This window comes from Eurosta solidaginis, chromosome 2, assembly GCF_040869045.1.
Source record: "Eurosta solidaginis isolate ZX-2024a chromosome 2, ASM4086904v1, whole genome shotgun sequence".
Lineage (NCBI taxonomy): Eukaryota > Metazoa > Arthropoda > Insecta > Diptera > Tephritidae > Eurosta > Eurosta solidaginis.
The window spans coordinates 51,435,185-51,461,721 of NC_090320.1; the positions used below are offsets into that span (position 1 = coordinate 51,435,185).

At 38.5% G+C, this 26,537-nt stretch overlaps 1 protein-coding gene across 1 annotated transcript; it reads right to left on the reverse strand.

Moving 5' to 3' along the window:
* Positions 1-6,432: 6,432 nt before the first annotated feature.
* COX4 (Cytochrome c oxidase subunit 4) lies at positions 6,433-7,678 on the reverse strand. Its single transcript, XM_067769482.1, has 3 exons — positions 7,573-7,678; positions 6,738-7,161; positions 6,433-6,671 (listed from the first exon to the last, which is right to left on the reverse strand). Exons 2-3 carry the CDS (start codon positions 7,147-7,149, stop codon positions 6,538-6,540), a joined length of 546 nt encoding a protein of 181 aa, XP_067625583.1. The 5' UTR covers positions 7,150-7,161; positions 7,573-7,678; the 3' UTR covers positions 6,433-6,537.
* Between the last annotated feature and the right edge of the window lie 18,859 nt (positions 7,679-26,537).

A 26,537-nucleotide genomic window follows, 5' to 3' on the forward strand; every position in this document is an offset into this window, starting at 1 on the left:
CAAACCTAGAAATCATCAACATCTACATCCCTCCTGCCACCTGTTGCCCCAGTGGATACCGCCCTAATATCAGGGCCTTACTCACTGGCAGCAATCGCATTATCTTAGGTGATTTCAATGCCCATCATGATCTATGGCATTCAAACTTGCGGGCGGACAGTAGGGGTGAGATGTTGGCGGATCAAATAGAAGAAACGACGTTCTGCACAATAAACGGAGACGCCCCCACACGTATGGTAGGAAGCTGTCACAGCTCGCCAGATATCTCAATCGTGAGCGCAGAGCTCGTAAACTGCGTCAACTGGCAGCCGATGGTAACATTGGCATCCGACCATCTGCCCATACTTATTTCGCTTGAGCGTACCGCCGACTTCATCGTCACTGAAAAACGCACTTTCATAAACTTCAAGAAAGGAAAGTGGGAAGAATATAAATCCTTTACAGACAGCCGCTTTTCCGCCCTCCCTATCCCGACTGATGCCCGCCAAGGGGAGCGTGCCTTCCGTAAGGTCATTAAATACGCCTCTGCACATTTCATTCCCGCCGGGAGAATTCCCGAAATCCAGCCCCACTTCCCGGCGGAGGCCGCAAACTTAGCGAGAGAACGTAACCTTATAAGACAGCTTGATCCAGGCGACCCGTAAATAAGGGATATAAACCAACGTATCAGATTGCTTGTGGATGAACACAAGCGGGCGAAATGGGAGGAGCACCTAGGAGGTTGTAACCTCTCTACCGGTGTGGGTAAACTTTGGTCCACCGTAAAGTCCCTATCGAATCCGACTAAGCACAAAGACGAAGTTTCCATCGCCTTTGGCGACAAAGTGCTGTCGGACGCGAAAAAATGCGCGAGCGCTTTCTGCCGACAATATATAATGCATCCTACGGTCGACAAAGATAGACGGAGAGCCAATAGACACGCACATAAACACAAATTCAGCGCGTCACCAATCACCATTACCGCTAAAGAGGTTGAGGACGCCATTGGTCGTGCTAAACCATCCAAAGCAGTGGGCCCAGACGGCATAGCCATGCCGATGCTTAAAAGCCTAGGGAAAGAGGGTCACAAATATTTACCGCATGTCTTCAATCTGTCTCTTTCCACCTTTGTCATACCTGAGAAATGGAAAATGGCCAAGGTGGTCCCGCTACTAAAGCCTGGGAAACCAGCTAACATAGGTGAGTCGTATCGTCCGATATCTCTCCTATCGCCAGTGGCAAAGACGCTTGAAGCCACTTTGCTCCCTTATTTCCAAGCAAATTTGCAGCTAGCCCCTCATCAGCATGGCTTCAGAAAACTCCATAGCACTACCACCGCGCTAAATGCCATTAGCACCCAGATAAATTGCGGTTTAAATCAATACCCCCACCATAGAACAGTACTCGTAGCGCTAGACCTATCACAAGCTTTCGATACGGTCAACCATGGCTCGTTACTGCAGGACCTGGAAGGGTCTACCCTTCCCCCATGTCTTAAAAGGTGGACCGCAAATTATCTGGGTGGTCGGCAGGCATCGGTGCAATTTAGAAACGAAACATCAAAACCAAGGAGAATTAAACAGTGGTGCCACAGGGTGGTGTCCTATCCCCACTTTTGTTTAATTTCTACATATCTAAGCTACCTTCACCACCGGAAGGAGTCACAATCGTTTCCTACGCCGATGACTCCACAATAATGGCCACAGGCCCAGGCCCAAAGATCGATGCGCTATGCAATAAAATAAACGGCTACCTCCCTGATCTCTCCAGTTTTTTCGCCTCGCGAACCTGGCATTATCACCGACTAAATCTTCCGCGACCTTATTTACAACATGGACGCCCCAAATGTCGACCATTTTGAACGTCCACGTCGATGGCTCTACGCTACCGACTGTCCTACACCCCAAAATCTTGGGTGTGACGTTTGATCAGGATCTACATTTTGGTGAGCACGCAGCCGCAATTGTTCCGAGAATTCAGAGCCGTAACAAAATCCTCAAATCCCTTGCTGGCAGTACCTGGGGAAAAGATAAAGAAACGCTCATGACTACATACAAAGCAATTAGCCAGCCGATTGCGTGCTGCGCGTCACCCATATGGTCGCCAAGCCTAAAAATTACCCACTGGAAGAAGCTACAGGCCTGCCAAAATACTGCTCTCAGAATTGCCGCGGGCTGTCTTCTTATGTCCCCAGAACACCATCTACATAATGAGGCGAGAATACTCCCCATCAGGGAAAGAAACGAGATGCTGACCAAACGGTTCCTGTTGAATACCCAGAAACCTGGGCATCCCAACGGACATCTGATTGACGAGCCAGCACCGCCTGGGGGCTTAGGGAGTCATCTCCGTGAGCATTTTGAGGAAATACGGCATCTGAGAACACAGCCGTATGAAGCGAAAAAACACAAGCAGGTCCTTGGTGAACTCCACAAACAGGCGTCGGACCTTTATGCCAGGAATTGCCCGGTGAACCCGGTACTCAAAGTAAAGTATCCAAAACTTGCGGAAGAGTAACGCATACTCCCCAGGGAAACGCGTGTCACTCTGGCTCAACTTCGTTCTGGATACTGTAACAGGTTAAACTCTTACCTATCCAGAATCAACCCCGACATACAAAATGTATGCCCCGCTTGCAATGTGTCCCCACATGACACCAACCATCTCTTTAATTGTAATGTGGAACCAACGCCTCTAACACCCCTTTCCCTATGGTCCACCCCTGTTGAAACAGCAAGTTTCCTTGGACTCCCGTCAGAGGATATTGATGACAGTTTGTGATCGGTCGCGTCTGTTAGGTGGGGCGAAGCACTGCTACAACAACAACAACAAGTGAAAAAACACAAGCAGGTCCTTGGTGAACTCCATAAACAGGCGTCGGACCTTTATGCCGGGAATTGCCCGGTGAATCCAGTGCTTAACGAAAATTATCCAAAACTTGCGGAAGAGGAACGCATACTCCCCAGGGAAACGCGTGTCACTCTTGCTCAACTTCGTTCTGGATACTGTAACAGGTTAAACTCTTACCTATCCAGAATCAACCCCGACATACAAAATGTATGCCCCGCTTGCAACGTGTCCCCACATGACACCAACCATCTCTTCAATTGTAATGTGGAACCAACGCCTCTAAAACCACTTTCCTTATGGTCCATCCCTGTTGAAACAGCAAGTTTGCTTGGACTCCCGTTAGAGGATATTGATGACAATTTGTGATCGGTCGCGGCTATTAGGTGGGGCGAGCATTGCTACAACAACAACAACAGGTGCCGTATTTCCTCAAACTGCTTACGGAGATGACTCCTTAAGCCCATAGGCGGTGCTGGTTCATCAATCAGATGTCTGTTGGGATGCCCAGGTATCTGGGTATTCAACAGGAACTGTTTGGTCAGCATCTCGTTTCTCTCCCTGATGGGGAGTATTCTCGCCTCATTATGCAGATGGTGTTCTGGGAACATAAGAAGACAGCCCGTGGCGATTCTGAGAGCAGTATTTTGGCAGGCCTGTAGTTTCTTCCAGTGGGTAATTTTGAGGCTTGGCGACCATATGGGTGACGCGTAGCACGTAATCGGCTAGCTAATTGCTTTATATGTAGTCATGAGCGTTTCTTTATCTTTTCCCCAGGTACTGCCAGCGAGGGAGTTGAGGATTTTGTTACGGCTCTGAATTCTCGGAACAATTGCGGCTGCGTGCTCCCCAAAATGTAGATCCTGATCAGACGTCACACCCAAGATTTTGGGGTGTAGGACAGTTAGTAGCGTAGTGCCATCGACGTGGATGTTCAAAATGGTCGACATTTGGGACGTCCATGTTGTAAATAAGGTAGCGGAAGATTTAGTCGGTGATAATGCCAGGTTTCGCGAGGCGAAAAAACTGGAGAGATCAGGGAGGTAGCCGTTTATTTTATTGCATAGCGCATCGATCTTTGGGCCTGGGCCTGTGGCCATTATTGTGGAGTCATCGGCGTAGGAAACGATTGTGACTCCTTCCGGTGGTGAAGGTAGCTTAGATATGTAAAAATTAAACAAAAGTGGGGATAGGACACCACCCTGTGGCCCCCTTGTTTAATTCTCCTTGGTTTTGATGTTTCGTTTCTAAATTGCACCGATGCCTGCGGACCACCCAGATAATTTGCGGTCCACCTTTTAAGACATGGGGGAAGGGTAGACCCTTCCAGGTCTTGCAGTAACGAGCCATGGTTGACCGTATCAAAAGCTTTTGATAGGTCTAGCGCTACGAGTACTGTTCTATGGTGGGGGTATTGATTTAAACCGCAATTTATCTGGGTGCTAATGGCATTTAGCACGGTGGTAGTGCTGTGGAGTTTTCTGAAGCCATGCTGATGAGGGGCTAGCTGCAAATTTGCTTGGAAATAAGGGAGCAAAATGGCTTCAAGCGTCTTTGCCACTGGCGATAGGAGAGATATCGGACAATATGACTCACCTATGTTAGCTGGTTTCCCAGGCTTTAGTAGCGGGACCACTTTGGCCATTTTCCATTTCTCGGGTATGACAAAGGTGGAAAGAGACAGGTTGTAGACATGCGCTAAATATTTGAAACCCTCTTTCCCTAGGCTTTTAAGCATCGGCATGGCTATGCCGTCTGGGCCCACTGATTTGGATGGTTTAGCGCGACCAATGGCGTCCTCAACCTCTTTGGCGGTAACGGTGATTGGTGACGCGCTGAATTTGTGTTTATGTGCGTGTCTATTGGCTCTCCGTCTATCTTTGTCGACCGAAGGATGCATTATATATTGTCGGCAGAAAGCGCTCGCGCATTTTTTCGCATCCGACAGCACTTTGTCGCCAAAGGCGATGGAAACTTTGTCTTTGTGCTTAGTTGGATTCGATAGGGACTTTACGGTGGACCAAAGTTTACCCACACCGGTAGAGGTTAGAACCTCTTAGGTGCTCCTCCCATTTCGCCCGCTTGTCTTCGTCCACAAGCAATCTGATGCGTTGGTTTATATCCCTTATTTGGGTATCGCCTGGATCAAGCTGTCTTATAATGTCACGTTCTCTCGCTAAGTTTGCGGCCTCCGCCAGGAAGTGGGGCCGGATTTCGGGAATTCTCCCGGCGGGAATGAAACGTGCCGAGGCGGATTCAATGACCTTACGGAAAGCACGCTCCCCTTGGTGGGCATCAGTCGGGATAGGGACGACAGCAAAGCGGTTGCCCTAATGTCAATTGCTTCCCAAGGCAGCCGGTTCTATGTACTGGAGCGACTTGGGAGTTTTCTCGACCAAGGGCAGTCATTTCAGTGTAACCCCATTTAATTTGTTGCGTCCCTCCACAAATTGTCACCTTAAACGCCTCAAACACCCCTCTCACTATGGTCCACCCCTGTTGACACAGCAAGTTTCCTTGGACTCCCGTTAGATGACATTGATAACAATTTGTGATTGGTCGCACCTATTGGATGGGGCGAAGCACTGCTACAACAACAACCTGATGTCAACGTGCATGCTCCTACACGATATGATAGGAAAGGTGTGATAAGTGACAGCTGAATCTCTAACTACGGCCACGGAGGGTACTCTCCCACTCCTTTATTAATAAGGGATTGGTGTATACCTATTATACTACCCCAAAGCTTTCGAAGAGTTTTTGAAGATACTTCTACAGTAGCAACAACAAAAACAACGCTACATCGTCTAAGTGGAATATTACTTTATATGGGCTGCCCACATAACACCTTATATCAACTTCAAATATATTGAATTTATGCTAAGAAACATCGTTTTTCAAACAAATTTTGCTGCGGTGGTTTCCTAAACGGCAGACAAAATAGGATATACTATGTAGACCATACTTTGATAGAACTAGTATGCAGTACAATAATAAATACTATTGGGCAATTCACAAGAGTGTCATATTCATGTACAATTTTAAGATTTGAGTTTTTCCAATGGTTTCCAATACAAAATTTGTTTAAAGCATAGTATATGCGGCGAATAGAAAACCTCGTGAAACAACAACAACAATTGCCTATATATAAGGTTAGTTGTGTGATGTTTTATCGTAACAATTTTTACTATTATGTTAATAATAATGAGCTTAAAGGCCGTGGTTAAATAAAACACAATGTTTAAAATTTCATTGGTTTTTTAATTTGTCAATATTTCGGCTTCAGTCTGAAGCCATCTTCAGGAACTTGTGGTTATTCTTTATCGACCAGTCGATAAAGAATAACCACAAGTTCCTGAAGATGGCTTCAGACTGAAGCCGAAATATTGACAAATTAAAAAACCAATGAAATTTTAAACATTGTGTTTTATTTAACCACGGCCTTTAAGCTCATTATTATTAACATAACGTAAACGCATAAGGCTATAAAAATTACCAAAAAATTTTTACTATTATTAGCCCGATTTTTACATTTTAAACTTCACTGATTACTTTTAAGTTACACTTACTTGGAATACAATGCTTACAAAAACATGTACTTCACAATTTTGTTTTCATTGAAAGTATATTTGATAGTAGATTTCAATTGCTTTAGACTTATTAACTAGGTAGCACACACATTGGAAACCAGCACAACCTGGCTCCTACAATTTACTTCCATCGCTTGTTCTCATAATCCCATTTGGAAGAAAGACCAGTGACTGGATTGACTTCCAAATCCAGCATACGCTCCAATTGAGCCTTCTTGTGTTCTTCATCAAAAGAAATAGGCATCTCATCGTAAACTAAATTGACCAAAAATTAAACAATTACCAAGTTTTAAGTTAACTTTAAACGTATAGTATATTTACCAAACAAATTCATTAAGACAGAAATCCAAATAGCCAAAGCTGTGAAGATCAGCGTAAAACCTACATGTTGTTTCCATTCACCAGTTGGCGCTTGGATTTCAGCGAAAGTTTGACAAAAGCTGGCACGATACAGAGTTTTAATTTCTTCTTTGCTCAATTTCTTCCAATCCTGTTTCTCTTTTTCGCGGAGTACCTTAATTTCATTGTTATCCTCGCGGAAACGAATGGATGGCATTGGATATTCTACGCGATCCGCATAGCAGGCAGAACCATTCCAGCCGTAACCTACAATTTCACGACTACCAATCTTGTCCAACGAATGAATAGATGCAACACTTCCGGCTGGAAATTTCTTAATCAACTGGTTGAACAATTGCCGTTGCATTGAAAGGGATAAACCGCGTAGAGCCATATTATGTGTTAGCTAAAGATAGAAAAGGTTGAAAGTTATAGTAACTATCACTTTGTATCTACACAGTAGCATTCTCATGCACACTGCACACAGAGATTACGTAACTTCTAATTCGAAAAAAAAAAATTCAAAAAACTTGTATAAACACCAAGCAAATTATGTTCCAATTGATTTAGAATACATTTTTATAAAGAACATGTTGTTTTTTCAATGAAAGTACACATTTTGCACAAAATTTTCATTTCGGATGACTGCTAGTTACACAACCAATTTCCTGTGTTTAACACTCATTTTCAGTCCAACCACACACTGTAATTGTTTGGCAATAAATATACAATTAATACTTCCAACCGTATTAAATTATTTTTTGCTTGGTTTTATATAATTACAAACAAATAGCATTTAATTAAACAATTCACTTACTTTCCAACTTTTTGCGTTCTTGAAGAAAATTTAGCGAAATCTGACAGTTGGAAATAGCGAATAGCACTGTAGTACTCGTTTCGAGAAGTAGCGAGTAACTGCAAACTTAATAAACACATATTTCAGGGTTGAAATATTTGATTCGGAACGTACGGAATATTCGCATGTTTAAGGTTTGGTTATTTAGTGCGAGTTTAAACCTTAGTTAGAGTGGACTAGAGTTTAACCATACTACTTTGTTCGATAACTTACAATTTTGCTACTCATCTCAGCTAAACGGCCGAAGTGGCGGGTTAAAAGCCTTGTCAACTTCAACTGGAGTATAAACTCGCTCTGAAAAACCCGGCATAAGTCCCTTATCTCTTATTTTTGGAAAGATCTTGTAATAAGACTGTGGAAAGAAAATTATTAAAGCAAGTTACTAGCGAGAACAGTTTAAAAAACCTACTAGTGAATACCAAAATAATCGGGCCGAGTAAACCCTTTACACGACAGCCGAGCATGTGTCCTGGAACTGCCTTTGGTATGAGTTTTGGAAAACACATTGAGAGACTAATCTCTTTTATGCTTCTACGCCATAGTTGAAGGACATTAATTCCATATGTAGTACTTTGTCAATATACTTTTTAAGAAGTATTGAAGTTGTGGATATATAATTGGTCTTGACAATTAATTCAATGAGTCAACAAGAGTACCGCGTCCAGGAACGCAGCGCGCCACGAACAATCATTTAATAGACAGAATCATATATTAGACTTCAATACACATTACAAACAGAATTTTATTCGTTTTTTCGCCGAGAGTTTTCAGAAGGCACGGAATTCTATTATGTTATACGGATATGGTCCTTTACAGGATATAAATTCAGCACTACCACCTTCTCGCCCAAAACCCCCCGTGTGTCCTTTAGCTTTCTGTTATAATTAAAGAACGATACTGGATTCGAGCCCTGACTCTACAGGCGACATGTGCTATAACTGACTTGTAGAGCATGATTTACGTTTTGCGAGAGAGGATTTTACTTTTCAATTGCCTTCTCAGTCCAAAGTAGCATTTATTGGCAAGAGTGAAACCTCGTTTAGTTTCGAACGGCTCAGAGAGGTTCTTCTCAATTCTGACTGAACTGATAGTGTTGCTCAACGTCATTTTGTACGGCTGTATGTTTTGTGGGGAAACCAAATTCAGATATAGCTGCATATGGGCAGTAATGTAACCAACTCATGGCTTTGCTTTCTAGATAGTAACTGATCATTTATTCATTCTTTTCGTACATTATTCTTATTACTAATTACATCTTGACTTCTATTCTTAAAGGGTTGCATTTTGTTACGTTCTTATAGGCACATTGTTATACCCTATATATGATTAATCCATCACTTATTTATTAATTCATATGGCATTAGTGTAAGGATTAAGTTTCCTTTCTAATAAATCTAAGTACGTTTACATTGACATGGAAAAATTTAAATTCATGACTATTTTATATTTTACATTTGAAATTATGATTGTCGGAAACGTAGTTATATGTTCCGTGTTCGTTTCGATTGTCGACGTAAATTGTCACCTTCAATGTTAACTGGAGTCTCTACTGCATCTCTTATTTCGACTTCTTTATTGGCTTCCCCTTCAGGGTTTGACGCTCCTTGCGTTGTCGGCTTTGGTGGCGACAACTCACTGATCAATAAGGGCTGTGATTCCTTATCTGACTCGAACCTAGAACGAAACTTTTATCTTGGTTAGGATTAGGATATACAAACCGAGATGTTGTAGGTTTCGAAGCAGATGTTTGGTCGTCCTCTACTTGCAAGCTCGTCTTACTACCGATTTTCCTTAACTGATCAACGTGTCTCTTCCAAATGCGACCATCATCTAATCGAATACTGAAATGGAACTCTCCTAACACCTCAATAACTGTTCCAAAACGCCATTTATTTTCCCTTGCCAGGTACTCTCGTGCCGCCACTCTCTCTCCGATCGAAAATTTTGCTTCTACAATTTTACGTTCGCTCGGATTTCCTGCGTTTTTTGGTAGTACTAAATCTATGTCGACCCAACATAATCATGGATGGTGACTTCTGTGTAGCCCTTCTATATGCGAGTACGATCTTTGTCAATTCGCAATTCATGTCTACCGCGTTGCATTTCGAGGCTCCAAGTTTTTTTTTATCGTTTGTACAAACCTTTCCGCCTGCCCGTTAGTTGCAGGATGGTATGGAGCTCCCATCTTGTGGATAATCCCATTCAAATTCAAAAAATTTTGGAATTCACTGGAAACAAATTGCGTTCCGTGATCGCTAACAAAAACGTCGGGGATCCCAAACGTGGAAAATATTTCTCGGTATTTCTGAATCATGATACTCGTTGTCAAGTTCTGTACAATGTGCACTTCAGGCCATTTACTGAAAGCGTCGATTAAAATGAAAAGGAATTTACCCATGAATGGTCCTGCAAAGTCGGCGTGCACTCTTTCAAACGGTTTCTTTGGGGCCACCGAGCTGTGAACCGGCTTTACTATCTTTGCGTTTGGTCTAGAAAGTTGGCACTCTGAACAATTCGAGTCCTTAAAGTCCGTGTCCATCCTGTTCCAACAGCAGTATGCTCTTGCCAGGCTCTTCATCCTGCTAATTCCAAAATGCACGCAATGTAACTCGTCGAGAGGTTTCTTTCGTAAGGGTGCTGGTATATACACTCGTAAACCTCGCATTAAGCAACCGTGTTGTAGACCGAGTTCTGTTTGAGTGATTCCAAAACGGTGTTTTGGGTCCGCATCTCTTCCCAATTTCAAACATTGTAGCAGAATCTTCACTTCGTCATCCTCTTCAGTTTTTGTTTCTTAACTCGTTGGCTGTAACCGGTAGATTATCTATCATCTCCTGCTCGATCATGTTTACCTCTTCCATCTTCATCAGCATTATCCTTGGATCGTTTGATTCGAATTTCAAAATCGAAATGTGCCAGAAATATTGCGTAGTGCTGCATTCTTGTGGCTGACAACAGGGCAAGCCCTTATGCGGTGAAAATATTTGTGAAATCGGTTTATTGTCCGTTACTAGTATAAAACGTTTACCATACAAGTACTGGTAAAATTTGCGAACACCGAAAATAATAGCATATGCTTCCTTATCTATTTGACTATATTTTTGCTGCGTTTTGTCAAGGGTCTGCGATGCAAATTGCAAAGGTTTCTCAGAACCGTCCTCATAGACGTGGTTGAGGACCGCACCTACTCCAACGGGACTGACATTTACAGCCAATACCACCGGCAGCTTCGGATCATAGTGTGTTAAAAATAAACTTCAGCGAATGCTTTTTCGCAGTTTTTGTCGAATACAAATTTTACATCATTTTGTAGCAGCTTATTTAGCAGATAGATGATGTTGCTGAAGTTTTTTTACAAAACGGCCATAGTAATTAACTAGGCCCAAGAACGCCCGTACTTCATCTTTGTTTGTAGGCTTTTTCATTTTTTGTATAGCAACCACTTTGCTTTTGACCCTACGTATACCACACTCATCAATCACATATCTGCAATATTCTATACGGTCTTTCATAATTTCACACTTTTGTATATTCACACGCATAATAGCTCATCAATTGTGGGCAATGGGTGCTGGTCCACTACCAAAGCTGGATTAAGGGTAACTTTGTAATCCCCGCCAATCCGTACGCCTCCCTGTTTCTTGACTATTACAACTAAAGGTGTTGCCCATTCACTCTATTCAACTTTCACAAGAAGCCCCTCTTCCACTTGCCTGTCTATTTCCTTTTACACCACATCATACAGTGGAAAAGCCACTTCGGTGTAGCATTCGGCTTTAAGTGCAATCTGGCTTGCATGTCTGTTACTTTACCTACTGTAGAAGAAAAAACTTCAGGATATTTGCCCTTTAGCATATCAAAAACATTGCTAGATTTCAGTGGCGCAGACTGGACTTTGTTGCACGTTAATTGTTTTTCCATTACGTCACCCCAGTTCAACTTAATGCTGCGAAGCCACTCTTTTCCAAGTAGAAAAAAAATCGCCGCTAGGTGGCGCAAGGATCCAGATATTCACAAAAATCGTATTTGTGGTCCCATTTGGGTCATGTTTGGAACACATAATACATACAAGAATAGAAAGCGACCTATCAAAAAAAATCGCCGCTAGGTGGTGGAAGGATCGAGATATTCACAAAAATCGTATTTGTGGTCCGATTTGATTTGGTCCATATTTGGAACACATAATACCTAAATGAATAGAAAGCGACCTATGATGCCCGATTTGGCTCATATTTGGAACAAATATTGCATAGTCCGGTAGAAGTGACATCAAAATATAACAGGAGGGACAAGCATACGTGGCGCAGAGTCAAGTAAGGTCTCTGGAAGGATTATGTATTGAGGACTTAGGTTGTAACAAATTGTCAGGAAAGAGTCCTTGTAATAATGAGTCATTAAATGAACTAAATAGAATGAGAAATAATAGGCAATTAAATAAACTAAAAACTTGAAAATAAAATAATTAAAAAAAATGTTTTAAGTTAAACGGTTTTATTGAAAACAATACTTACATGAAATAATAATAATACGAAAAGCTAGAAAATAATTAGGTAGGTCCTAGGTACTAGTCATCACACTCCTTGTCAACCTAGGGCGTTGAGCAGACAATTAAATAAAAGCGTTGGACGCGTCATATTTCTATTGATAGTCATAAGAAAAACCTACTGAACTTTTTTTGTTTTTTTTTTCTCGGACGTTGTGAGCGCACTGCCCTCAAGTGGCCTGATGAAACCAGGCTAATCCTGTTTTTTTTTTTTTAATTCATAAATACTTTTTTTTTTTTGTAATTTTTTTTGTACCCTAATTCTTATTTATGTGTTATTTATAATTTTTTTGTTACCGAGTCTTTGAGAGGCAGTGGCTTCTTAAGCGCCGAGATCTAAAACCGCTCAGCTACAGAGAAACTCATCAGCTGAGAAATATAGATTCACAAAATACAATAGACTAAAAGTATAAATATAATTTTTTAATTATTAAGAGAAGATAAAACCGTCTTTTTTATTGCAAAGAGCGAGTCCGAAACATCAATTATTCTCGAGTGAGAGTTATAATCTTCACACAAACTGTTATGGAATCGCATCTTCGGTGGAAGCAGTAAAGAAGGCGGTCGGCATGATGTGGTGCTGCACAGTGGCTAGTCATTGTCGGCTGGAGCGGGTCCTTGCCAACCTTACTGTTCCTGCGCCATAAACAGGAAAAGGTTCCTATCATGCCTTAAAAAAACTCAGCTGTCAGATTCAAAAAACCTGACAGAAGCGCAGAGACCGACTCAAAACGCTTGAAATTCAAAGAAAACGACATCCGGCAGAACCGGATGCCACGGACGGACCGTTAAACATTTAAAATTTAAATTCAAAAAAAAACCGAAAATTTAAAAAAAACTGTTCAAAAAAAAAAAAACTAACCGAAGCGGAAACGACTGGTTACTAACTGCTGAAATAAAAAAAAAGCTGAAAAGTAAAATAAAAAGGTGAAAAACAAAAAGAAGAAGAAAAGGGCCGAATATATCTTGGGGCGCCTCGGGTGTTGTTGCGACGCCCGGTGCTATGTCCCTCCCTCAAAATCCATGGCCACCGACGCACCTAAATTTTCGGTGGCCCCTTACCTGCATTACCCTATGCCTTCTAAATAAATATGGAAGTCAGCATTCCCATTTATAGTACAATTTATTTAAGATACATTAAAAAAAAATGGTTACAAAAATTCATTTAGATTTTTCATCTATTCTACTAGCAAAACAGAGAATAATTCTTATTGTACGCTTTTAGCTGTAGATTTTAGTTGTAAGCTTATGGGTAAGTACAGTTATTAATAATTAATAAAGGGGGCGGAAGAGTAGAAAACAAAAAAAAATTGTTGTATCTTAGTTTATTTTATTTTATTATAGTTTATTTTAAGCGGGCACCGTGATGTGATGGGTAGCGTGCTCCGCCTATCACACCGTATGCCCTGGGTTCAACTCCCGGGCAAAGCAACATCAGAATTTTAGAAATAAGATTTTTCAATTAGAAGAAAATTTTTCTAAGCGGGGTCGCCCCTCGGCAGTGTTTGGCAAGCACTCCGGGTGTATTTCTGCCATGAAAAGCTCTCAGTGAAAACTCATCTGATTTGCAGATGCCGTTCGGAGTCGGCATAAAACATGTAGGACCCGTCCGGCCAATTTGTAGGGAAAATCAAGAGGAGCACGACGCAAATTGGAAGAGAAGCTCGGCCTTAGATCTCTTCGGAGGTTATCGCGCCTTACATTTATTTTTTTTTTTTATAGTTTATTTTATTTTAGTTTACTTTATTTTATTTTAGTTTATCTCATTTTATTTTATGGTAGTTTATGCTTTCTCTTGAAGAATTAGTTTAATTTTACTGGGTCTTCTTTTCTTTTATTTTTATTGTTATTATTTCTAGACTTTATTATCTTATCCAAGTTTATTTTATTATAATTTATTTCAATTTTTTTTCTCTTTTTTTTTTTGTATATTTTGCTTAATTTTATTGAACTGGATTTTAATTTTATTCTATCCGCAAAGAAAATGTATCTGAACTTATTCGCCTAATTATTTAGAATGTAACATTTATTTGTATCGGTGTTTGACCGTTTCAGGAACTGTCTTTAAATTGCCTACTTTTACTATTAGTTATAATAAGTTTTGCATGGCTATGAACACATGCACTTTTATGAATGTAATTCCAGGTAGGTGTGCATATCCTTATATATGCGAACAACGCAAGTGATATAGACTTTAAGCTTATTTACGCTTCTTATTCTTCTCAAAAACATTTAAGTACTCTTTTTATTCCTAGTCTACGTTTAAAGTTCGTATGTATTTACGCACTAATAGGCTTATAATGCTTCAGCCGCTGACATTAATTCTTTAACTATGCTAACCTTAGTTTAAAAATGAATAATCCGAGATTTCAAATTGGTTATGCCGTAGTTAATTACGCTTTTATAATGACCCTAGTTCACGCCTATAACTTTTATGCATGAACATTCTTAAATGAACTCCATCCCAGCATCTGGATGACGAATTTACTTATGTATCAATACGCCTTGATTATTCCTTGCAGCTAAATATCGATTTAGTTAAACAATTGGAATCACCTATTCATGGACAATCCGATTGCCTTCTTATGCTCACACTTCTCAATAAATGAGTGGAAAAAATGATAATAATTATGGCTATACAAAAATATGTTTAAAAGAAATGTGGATGCCGTTCCTAGACTACGATGTCCGACAGCATTTATGCCGACACGTCGTCAAAAAAAAAAGAAAAAGGTTACAGTGTATGAAACCGTGGTACGGAAGCTCCGATGTGGTTGAACCGCTGGTAATTTAAGCTCGATATGCTCCGGCTTCAACATCCCACATGGGCTATGCTTGTTAAAACCTCACACTACCATTATTCAAGAGGATGACCATAGACAATGTTGGATGTTGTAGTCGTGTGTGAACCTCGTTCAAGTTAACTATCGGCAATTACCTGAGGTTTTAATTAGCTCACCTTCGAGCTTCCTGACACTTTCATCCGCTGAGGAAATACGTTTATAATATAATATTGGATTACGCACTAAATATGATGGAAAAATGAATCGTAAGCATATTCCCAAATGATTTCAAAACACATTTTATAAGATTGATAATTGTGGTTGAATACGAAAAATAAAGATTGTGTAAGCTAATGGAATGTCATAGCAAATATGATGATAAAACGAATAAAGGAGAAAAGAAAATGTGGCTTGCAAATGGTCATTCAGGAACATTCCCAACCAGAGTACACCCTTCTCCCGACGGTACATTGATTTTCGAATACAAGGAACACTTTACATCTGAGCTTTTTAATCAACTTCCTGATACACTTCCAAAATGCTGACTGGGTATAACTGACTGTATCCCCCCCTTTACCGCTCATGTACATACATAATTATAAGTATATCTTAACTAGTATTACCTACTCAATCTATCATAAGTAATTAAATTTAAAGGTCGGAAAAAATTTGGTTGTCTGTAGCCCGAACGAACTCACCCAAGTCAGGTTGCAGGCCCTTGGTGTTGGCTCTGCCGTTGTCGTTGTCGTTGCAGGTTGGTGTTGGTACTGTTGGTGGTTGTTGCGCTCTGGTCCGAGGTAATCGAGTGAACCTGGTGGTGATTAAACTTCGTGCTGACCCTTACGATCTGGGTGACTTGGTAATTTTGGCGTTAAGTGTATTACGCGGCGGCGTACTGCTGGCCCTGGAGGCGGAATTGGTGTCAAACGCTTTTTCGAAGGTGGTAGTCTACTTCGTAAGCGTAGAGAAAGGGGTTTATCTTCGGATAGCAAAGGTTCTCATCAACATTTAATTTAGTGCCGTCCGCATCCGAATCGGAATCACTAGAACTTTCCGCACTAAGTGTGACTGTGAAACGCCGACCTACTTCACTGGATATTATATACGTTGAGCATGTGTCGACACGACACAACCGTGATAAGGTTTATTACCACCTGTTTGTTCTTCTAGTAGTTGGGCTAAGGAATCGGCCTGCAATTCCTCGTTGCAGTCTTTTGGTTCTTCCACAATACTCGTTTGAATATGTGACAGCCGGCTAGGGTGTTTTGCGATTAGTTAAATATAAGTGGGGATGTGCAGTTGAAGTAGCAATAATGTTAATAAAGCAGTTGGCGCCTTGCTGTTGAAGTTGTGCCAACAGATGTTATACGATCCTTTTTATAATCGCCGGGCCGCCACAAATTTCAGCTGAAGCCAATCACACTTTTCCGGAAACTCACCTGAATATAAGTGGGGATGTGTAGTTAATGTAGCAATAATGTTAATGAAGCAGTTGGCGCCTTGCTGTTGAAGTTGCGCCAACAGATGTTACACGATCCTTTTTATAATCGCCGGGCCGCCACAAATTTCAGCTGAAGCCAATCACACTTTTCCGGAAACTCGTGGCAATTTTTTCGCTAGTGATCGCCGGTCTTTCTTTCTTGTTTTTCGATACTTTTGTATCGCAACTTTCGCCCCATCACCAGTAACTAGGTGTGTTCTCACGAAAACGCTCCCAAGTGGACCGTAATCGTAGACCATAACAGCAGACCGTAACAAAACATAGAAAAAGTTCGTGTAGTTGGAAATTGCTTCTGCATTGTTTAAGAATTATAGGTTTATAATGCCTTGAAACTCGGCATGGAACATTAAGTTTACTTCATTCAATGGAAATGGGCTTGAAATCGATCCATTTAAAAGTCTAGCCATAAATAGTACACCTAGCATTTCTCTACGACTTGCAAGGGTAGGAAGATTTATTAGTTTTAATCGATTAGTGTAAGGAGGAAGATTATACGGAGAGTCCCATTGAAGATTTCTAAAGGCGAAAAGTAAAAACTGTTTTTGAATTGATTCTAGTCTATCCACATGAACTTGATAACGCGAATTCCAAATTATCGATCCATATTCTAATATCGGCCTCACCAATGATGTAAAAAGGGTTTTTGTAACGTAAGGATCACTAAACTTCTTTGCCCATCTTTTCAGAAATGCTAAAACTCCTCTTGCTTTATCAGGTTATGCTACGCCTCACATTTTTAGAAATTTCACGCGCCCAACGCTTTTATTTAACCCTGGAAAGTCATGCGTCGTTGTTTCGACGACGCGAGTTTTTACTTTACCGTTATCACACTGTTCCTTTCTTTGTAAAGTGCCTTGTTTGTTTACAGCGTTAGTTGCTGTTGAGCTGTTGACGTTTGCAGTTGCTTGGCTTCGTACGATCTTTGTAAGTATTTATTTTTTAAATATGCGTAGTCGAAAAGACGAGCGATGAACTTTGTGTGAGTTTTTCGTTCCGAAGTTATTTTTCTTGCTTATTTATCTGTTTGGTTTGTACAGTTGTAATACAAGATGAGTGGCAGAAAAACTTATACTGACGAAGAAATTGAAAAATTTCTTGCAATGTGCGACGACGAGAATGGATTAGACTATGAGTTAGACAACAGCGAACTAGAATCAGATGCAGAAATCGAACAAAACAAGTTTTTCAGAAGAATCAACCGACACAGATGAAGATAACATACCTTTACATTTATTGAGAGCCAAGTTAAATATAATTTATTTTAATAAATCTATTTTGCGGGGCAAAAATAAACATAAGTGATCAACACAAAAGGGAAAATTTTATCGTTATGGTCTAAATGTAGTACATAAAGCTCGAGGACCAACACGCCATTGCAAAAATATAACAGACCCACTGCAATGCTTCCAGATGTTCATTACACCAGAGATCGTGGAGGAAATTGTTCAGTGGACAAACATTGAGATTGTTAATCGGCAGTCCATCTTACTTGTAACTACAGATGAAGCTCAAAGGAAAGCAACTTCCTCAAATGAAATTTCTGCCTTAATTGGACTCTTGGTACTAACAGCAGTCAAGAAAGATCAGCATCTGTCGGCAGATGAATTGTTCGACAGATCTTATGGTGGAATATCATATATTTCGATAATGACAAAAGCTAGATTCCAATTTCTTATGTCGTGTCTTCGATTTGACGATAGATCTGCACGCCTTGAAATAGTTGAAGACAAATTTTCCCCCATTAGAAAAATTTGGGAAATGTTCATTCAAAAATGCCGTGAAAACTATACGCCTGGAGAATACCTTACGATTGACGAGCAACTACTGGCGTTCAGGGGAAAATGTAGCTTCCGGATGTACATTCCAAACAAGCCAGAAAAATATGGACTCAAAATGATAATGATATGTGATAGTGGTACAAACTACATGGTTGATGCTATGCCGTATTTGGGAAAAGGATCAAACAAAACCACATTTCCACTTGGTATGTCTACGTAAAAGAGCTGACTAAAACTGTACATGGTTCAAATAGAAACGTTACAATGGACAACAGGTTTAGTTCGATTCCTCTTGCTAAATCACTGTTATGCGAACCATATAAGCTGACAATGGTTGGAACTCTCCGTTCTAAAAAACGAGAAATTCCGAGTGAAATGAAAAATATAAAAGGTCGTAAGTGTAATACGTCAATGTTTTGCTATGATAATAAGCTGACGCTTCTATCATATAAACCGAAGCCGAGTAAAGTAATATATTTATTATCATCCTGTAATGAGGAAGGAGCAGTAAACCCTAAATTAAACAAACCCTACATGATCGAATTTTACAACAAAACGAAAGGAGGAGTTGATACTTTTGACCTAATGTGTAGCGTTATGAGCTGTTCACGCAAAACAAACCGATGGCCAATGTGTCAATTGTTTGGCATATTGAACATGGCTTTTATAAACAGCTACATTATTTATTCACACAACATATTTCAGACAAATAAAATACCTCTCAGTCGTCCAGCTTTTATGAAAAAATTACATTCTGCCCTTGTTCAAAGTCATTTGACAAACAGACTTGAAGTACCAGCATTGCCTACGTCGTTGCGATCAAATAGTGAAAATTTTATTTCTTTTGATGAAAATACCGCAGATAATAATCGCCAAAAAAATGTAACAAAAAAGAGAAAAATTTGCGCAATTTGTCCCCCTGCTAAGCGACGGATGACGAAATCATGTTGTGTAAAATGTAAGAAAAGTCTTTGTGGGGAGCATAAACTTGAGCTTTTTGCCTCTTGTACAAAATGAGAACTTTCATTCCTGAAAATATTTTATTTTTTCAGTTAATAGTATTATATTTATGAAAAAATACCATTCAGTGAATAATATGTTATTAAATTGTTTAGTTTTTTTTATGTTTCTTAGTTTGTATTTTGTACAAAACCAAATGAATCAGAGCTGTGAAAATTTTATTTATAATAAAAAGATTTAAGAAAAACAATTTGATATTTTTTTATTTAGAAGATATATAAATAAGGTAATGTGAATATATTGATTTTCGTAGGTTTTGATAGGTAGGATAATATAATAAGGACTTTGAGTAATGCCGTCGTCGAATCGACGAGGGATGACCTCTACGTTATAAAAATAACGATGACTTTCCAGGGGTAATTGTCTGATCAACGCACTAGATTGATAAGGAGTGTGATGACTAGTACCTAGGACCTACCTAATTATTTTCTAGCTTTTCGTATTATTATTATTTCATGTAAGTATTGTTTTCAATAAAACCGTTTAACTAAAAAATTTGTTTTTAATTATTTTATTTTTTTCTTTTACTTTTCTTGAAACACACACTTTCCGTAAGTGCCTTCGTTTCTTACAGAAATGACATTTTGCGTCTTTGTGTGTGCACTTTTTCGCTGTGTGCGCAGTGTTGCCACAGCGGAAAAATTGATGCTTTTCTTCTTTACCATCATTTGATGACTTTTTTATGTTACCTTTTGATTTTCTTTTGTATCCGCTTTTTCTTTCAACCATTTTATTTACCCCTTCTTTTGTACCTTCTTTAATCTGAAGTTCTGCACCTCTTCTGCACCAGCTCCTCGCCGCCGTATTTGAATAGCTCCGCAGGCAATCCATTAACCCCCAAGCCTTGCTGTTTTTTAATCTGTTTATTGTTATTCTGATTTCGTCATAATCGGACGAGCGGTGCATCACTGCCTCATTTAGGAGAGCAGAGAAGTATTCTATCCATAATCTAAGTACTCTATGGATATCGGTTACAAGGACGCCGGTATCGTTCTTACAGGAGTTTTCCATGGACTTATTACGAGCGGCAATATTATTTTGAATTTTGAAACGATGGCTAATAGGGCCATGTTCCCAACCACCGATAAATACAGTGAGCGGGATAGTGACTAAAGTCTGTATTTCAAAATGATTTTGGGTCAAAATTCTGGCAAAAACTAAAAAAAAATTTTGCGCGACTTAATAATTTCGAATCAAAATTCTGTATTCCAAAATTCTGGATGGACATAATGACGAAGGGTCATAATCCTGGAAAGTAAAATTCTGGTTTCTAAATAATTTTAGACAAAAAATTCTGGTAATTTTTATTGTTGAATATAAGGCACTCATATTCTGATTTTTAAGAATCAAATATATAATTCAAAAACAATTTACTTTATAGGTAATATATGTATGCATGTATGTAGAAATGAAGTTTATACAGAAAACAAGGGGAACTATCTGCCCTTCAACACGGCCATGTATCGAGAAGTCACATTATAGAAGGCACCACGTCGAAAATTCCATCAATAATCCAACAGTCGCTTTTATCAAGTAATTCTATTGATGATTTAGTGCCGCATATTATTATTAATTCATTTTGAACGTGTTTTTCAGATAAAATGAAATGTTCGTTTTCCGAAACATACAAACTGAATGGTATATCTATTTCTTCTAGCGATCTCGGCTCATGAATGATTGCCGTTGACCTTCTGATTCTGTTTATTTTTCTTTTTTGAGCTACGGTTCTTGGTAAGTAATCATGGCTCTGGGTGGGTGTTTCAACAGCAGATTTCTGGATTATTTGGCATGTATTTAAGAAACTTTTTTCGCTAGCTTTTTCACCAAATTATTTGCTTTTACCACGTTAAGGCTATCGGCAAAAGGTTCATGTGAGTGACATTCAGAATGCTTAATGATATGATGCAGATTTTCAGTAAATTTTGTGATAACGCGGGAACGACATTTATATTGTACTCTTTTGGAGCAGGCCCAATTAAATGAGTTTTTTTTTTTTTTGGACCGCTCAAAATAATAACGAAATCCTTCAACACATAACATATCCTTTCCTTTATTTGAATTAACTAGATACGCGTTTGCCATATTGATCAGAAGTTGTGTTAGTTTCACTGGGAACACAGAAAAGTTAAATTATTTAATATTTTTAACCTTCAAGTTATCACGCCGATCAGCTACTATCAATGGAAAAGCAAACTCTCTAAGCAAAGCATTTCCATATGCTATAAAGGAAAAATAAAAACAAAGTACTCACAGATATGTTTTTATGTTTCTATTCTTATTTATTCTTATCGTAGGTCTGGTGATTTTTGCAAAGCTTACAATAACATGATATATTAAAGAATGTAAATTAACGGCAACACTCAGGTATTTATTATGGGTACACTAAACTGCAAATTAGTTTCATATTCTGATATGACAAGATGAAATACATATATTTTGTTTAGTAATTTATACATATTTTTTTAGGTTGTGGTGAAATACAACTATATTTTCATTAGAAGTCTCGCCTAAGTTTGTTTTTGTTTTTCAAAATGCTGTATTGAAAAACAGAATTTTGACTGTCCAGAATTTTTTTATACAGAATTATGAAAAACAGAATATTGAAAACGGCATTTTAACATACAATATTTTGTAACTCAGAATTTTGAATCCAGAATTTTGGAAACAGAATTTTAAATACAGAATTTTGTCTCATAATTATTTTCTGGCCAACCTACAGTGAGCAGAAGGTACGAAGCGTTTTTGAACCACAGTAGAGACACTTCATTTCTGTTGATACCAGGGGGCAGCACGGTGACAGCTTCTTTGTACTTTTTTAATATGATTTGATACATTAACTTCCGGCGCAGTACGATTTTGAAATTAGTCCATCGATTTACAAAAACAAAGTACATGGAAATTTTATTTATGTTTGTAGGTATGTCACAGTGCTGGCACCTTGTATGTTTCCGCCATGCAGTAAACCTTGAAATCGTGGGTATGTAATTCAACACTGGGGAAATATGGAATGACATTTTTATACTCAGCGTACTTTGCACACAGAGCATATTAACTTTGATTGGATAACGGTTGGTTGTACAGGTATAAAGGAATCGAGATAGATATATACTTCCATATGTCAAAATCATCAGTATCGAAAAAAAATTTGATTGAGCCATGTCTGTCCTTCCGTCCGTCCGTCTGTCCGCTAACACGATAAATTGAGTAAATTTTGAGGTATCTTGATGAAATTTGGTATGTCGGTTCCTGGGCACTCATCTCAGATCGCTATTTAAAATGAACGATATCGATAATCACGCACATCGAAAATTTCGAAAAACCAAAAAAATGCGATAATTCATTACCAAAGAAGGATAAAGCGATGAAACCCTCCGCAGAATAGAAAATTGGTAAAATTTTGGACAATGGGCGTGGCACTTCCCACTTTTAAAAGAAGGTAATTTTAAAGTTTTGCAAGCTGTAATTTGGCAGTCGTTGAAGATATCATTATGAAATTTGGCAGGAACGTTACTACTATAACTATATATGTGCTAAAAAATTAGCAAAATCGGATGAAGAACACGGCCATTTAAAAAAAAATGTTTTTAAGTCAAATTTTAACAAAAAACTGAATATCTTTACAGTATATATGTAAGTAAATTATGCCAACATTCAACTCCAGTAATGATATGGTGCAAAAAATACAAAAATAAAGGAAAATTTCAAAATGGGCGTGGCTCCGCCCTTTTTCATTTAATTTGTATAGAATACTTTTAATGCCATAAGTCGAACAAAAATTTACAAATGCTTGTGAAATTTAGTAGGGGCATAGATTCAATGTCGGTAATTGACGAAATCGGTTGAAGTCACGCCCAGTTCTTATACACAGTCCCTCCTCTTGGCCGTTAACACGATAACTTGAGCAAAAATCGATATATCTTCACTAAGCTTGGTTCACGTAATTATCTGACCTCACTTTATCTTGGTATAAAAAATGGCCGAAATTCCACTATGACCACGCCCACTTTTTCGATATCGAAAATTACGAAAAATAAAAAAAAAAATGCCATAATTCTATACCAAACACGAAAATGAATGAAACATGGTAATTGACGTTATTGACGCCAAATATAACTTTAGAAACAACGTTGTAAAATGGGTGTGACACCTACCATATTAAGCAGAAGAAAATGAAAAAGTTCTGCAGGGCGATATCAAAAGCCTTTCGTGGTATTACATATATAAATAAGTAACCGGTACCCGACGGATGATGTTCTGGATCACCCTGGTCCACATTTTGGTCGATATCTCGAACACGCATTCACATATACAACTAAGGGCTCCATTTTAAAACCCTCACCCACATTTATGACGTCATCTCGAAAAGACGTCCACCTATAGAACTAAGTCCCACTCCCTTTAAAATAATCACTAGCACTTTTCATTTGATACCCATATCGTAAAACGCATTCTACAGTCACCCCTCGTCCACCTTTATGGCGATATCTCGAAAAGGCGTCCACTATAGAACTAAGGCCCACTCCCTTTTAAAATACTCAATAACACCTTTCATTAGATGCCCATATCGTACAAACATATTCTAGAGACACCCCTGGGTCACCTTTATGGCGATATCTCGAAAAGGCGTCCACCTATAGAACTATGTCCCACTCCCTTTTAAATAATCATTAGCACCTTTCATTTGATACCCATATCGTAAAACGCATTCTACAGTCATCCCTGGTCCACCTTTATGGCGATATCTCGAAAAGGCGTCCACTATAGAACTAAGGCTCACTCCCTTTTAAATAATCATTAGCACCTGTCATTCGATACCCATATCGTACAAACACATTTTAGAGTCAACCCTGGCCCACCTTTATGGCGATATCTCGAAAAGGCGTCCACCCATAGAACTAAGTCCCACTCCCTTTTAAAATATTCATTATCACCCATTCCATACCCATATCGTACAAAAACATTCTAGAGTCACCCCTGGTCCACCTTTATGGCGATATCTAGAAAAGGCGTTCACCTATAGAACTAAGGCCCACTCCCTTTTAAAATAATATTTAGCACATTTCATTGGATTCCCATATCGTACAAACACATTCTAGAGTCACCCCTAGTCCACCTTTAGTTAGTTAATTAGTTATTTATTTATTACGGCTTAAAGCCTATTTCAAGATACAAATAGTACTATTCTATCTTATAAGTAGAGTTTTACAAAATTCATATAATTTTGCCTTAAAAACTAAGATTTCATTGCAGTTTTTAATTTACGATGGGAGCTCGTTGTAACCCTTTAGGCCTTTGTAAAAAATGTTTTGCTTATCTATTTCTGTTCGAAAAAATGTCAATTTAAAATTATGTCTATTTCTAGTATTTATATTGTGTGTTTGCTCCACTAGAACTACGTTACTACTTAAATATTCAGGTACATTTCCATGTTTTATATTAAATATCAATTTCATTGTATGAAAATAAATTTTTTGCTTGACACTCAACCAGTTCAACTTTCTTAACATATCAGCCGTTCTAGCATCTCTACGTTTTTTAAGAATAAACCTCATACATCTATTTTGAAGCTTTTGTAGCTTATCAATTTCTTTGTCCGCTATTATGAAGAATATCGATGGGCAATACACAAAATGTGGTTCAATAATAGATTTATAAATAATTATTTTATACTTTTCTTGTATATACTTGGTAGATCTCTGCACAACACCAATCTTTTTCGCGACTTTCGCAACTGTGTAGTTTATATGTTCTTCAAATTTAAGTTTGTTATCAATTATAATCCCTAAATATTTTATGCTATTAACTTTTTGTATGGTTTCATTATTTATTTTTAGCCCACTTAAGTCCTCATCATTAATACTTTTTCTTGTTATGACCATATATTTGGTTTTGTTTATATTAAGCTTTAGCCTATTCGCACATAGCCATGTGTATAAATTGTTGAGATCATTTTGCATTTTTAATACCGCAGTAGTAATATTATTGTCACTGATCATAAGTAATGCATCATCCGCATATAGTTTGTTATCACAGTCTTGTATCGCATTAACTATATCATTTATATATATTAGGAACAATATTGGTGTCAGGACCGAGCCTTGTGGTAAGCCTATGGGCACTTCCAATACATCAGATATCGCTGTTTTTATAACTGTCCGCTGTTTCCTATGTTTTAGATAACTGCGGAACCAAGCAAGCTCTATGTCTTTAATACCAATTTGTTGAAGTTTCTTGATAAGGATTTCCCTATTTACCGTTTCGAAGGCTCTTCTAAGGTCAAGAAAGACAGCAACCACCACCTTCTTATCATTTAGATCATATTTCCACTCCGATATCACAAAGTTAAGAGTTGTTTCACACGAATGTTTTTTCCTAAAACCCGACTGTTGATTGACAAGTATTTTGTTTGAGTATAGATATTTTATCAATTGATTCTTAACATAAACTTCAAGGATTTTAGCGTCACTTGGTAAGGTGTTTATGGGTCTAAGCTCTTCTGGCTGTATTGTCTTTTTAATTTTTTCAACTGGAATCACGGTTGACATTTTCCACTTTTCTGGTACAATACCATCCTCCAAACTGCTATTAATTATTTGGGCATAGAAAAACCCTGTATACACTATAGAGTCCTTCATTACGCCATCGAACAGAATGTTCCTGTCACCTATTTTGTACTTGAACTCTTACTTAAATTTTTCAGGATTTTTATAACTTCATCAGTCGTTATTTTAGGAAACTTAAATTCAGAATTGGCTTGACTACCGCTGAGTGCTATATCGAAATATTCTATATTGTTATTTATTTCTATCACACTATTTATAAAAAATTTGTTAAGGCCATTTGCCAAGGCAAGTTCATCTTCTACCAATATACCATCGATTACCGCTTTATTAATACCATCGTTATCCCGCGCCAAGCAGACCGTCGATTTGAGGTACTTCCACATATCTTTGGCGTTGTTTTCATTCATTATAACTTTATTTTCCATGTATTTAATTTTCTTTATTTTAACTAGGTTTTTATACATTTTATTAATATTTTTGTATTCTTCCCACAGTCCTGTCTGTATAGCACATGTATACAAATAAAATTTATGTTTATTTATTTGTGCAAGTTCTCTATCGTACCACTTATTCATTAGTTTTATATGTACTTCTCTTTCATAGGTTAAATTTTCCATCGCTTGCGTTAAAATGTGGTTCACTAGTTCAACTTTATCATCTATTAATAAATTTTCATTGAAAGTAAAATTAAAGGACCTAAGTAGGTTTAATAAACTGTCATTACTATATTTATCCCAA

Bases quoted from the DNA above. Each gene is read 5' to 3' on its own strand.
- COX4 (XM_067769482.1), bottom strand. From the start codon at position 7,149: ATGGCTCTACGCGGTTTATCCCTTTCAATGCAACGGCAATTGTTCAAC. The intron at 6,672-6,737 runs GTAAATATACTA...TGGTCAATTTAG, and splicing joins TGTCTTAATGAATTTGTTTG to TTTACGATGAGATGCCTATT.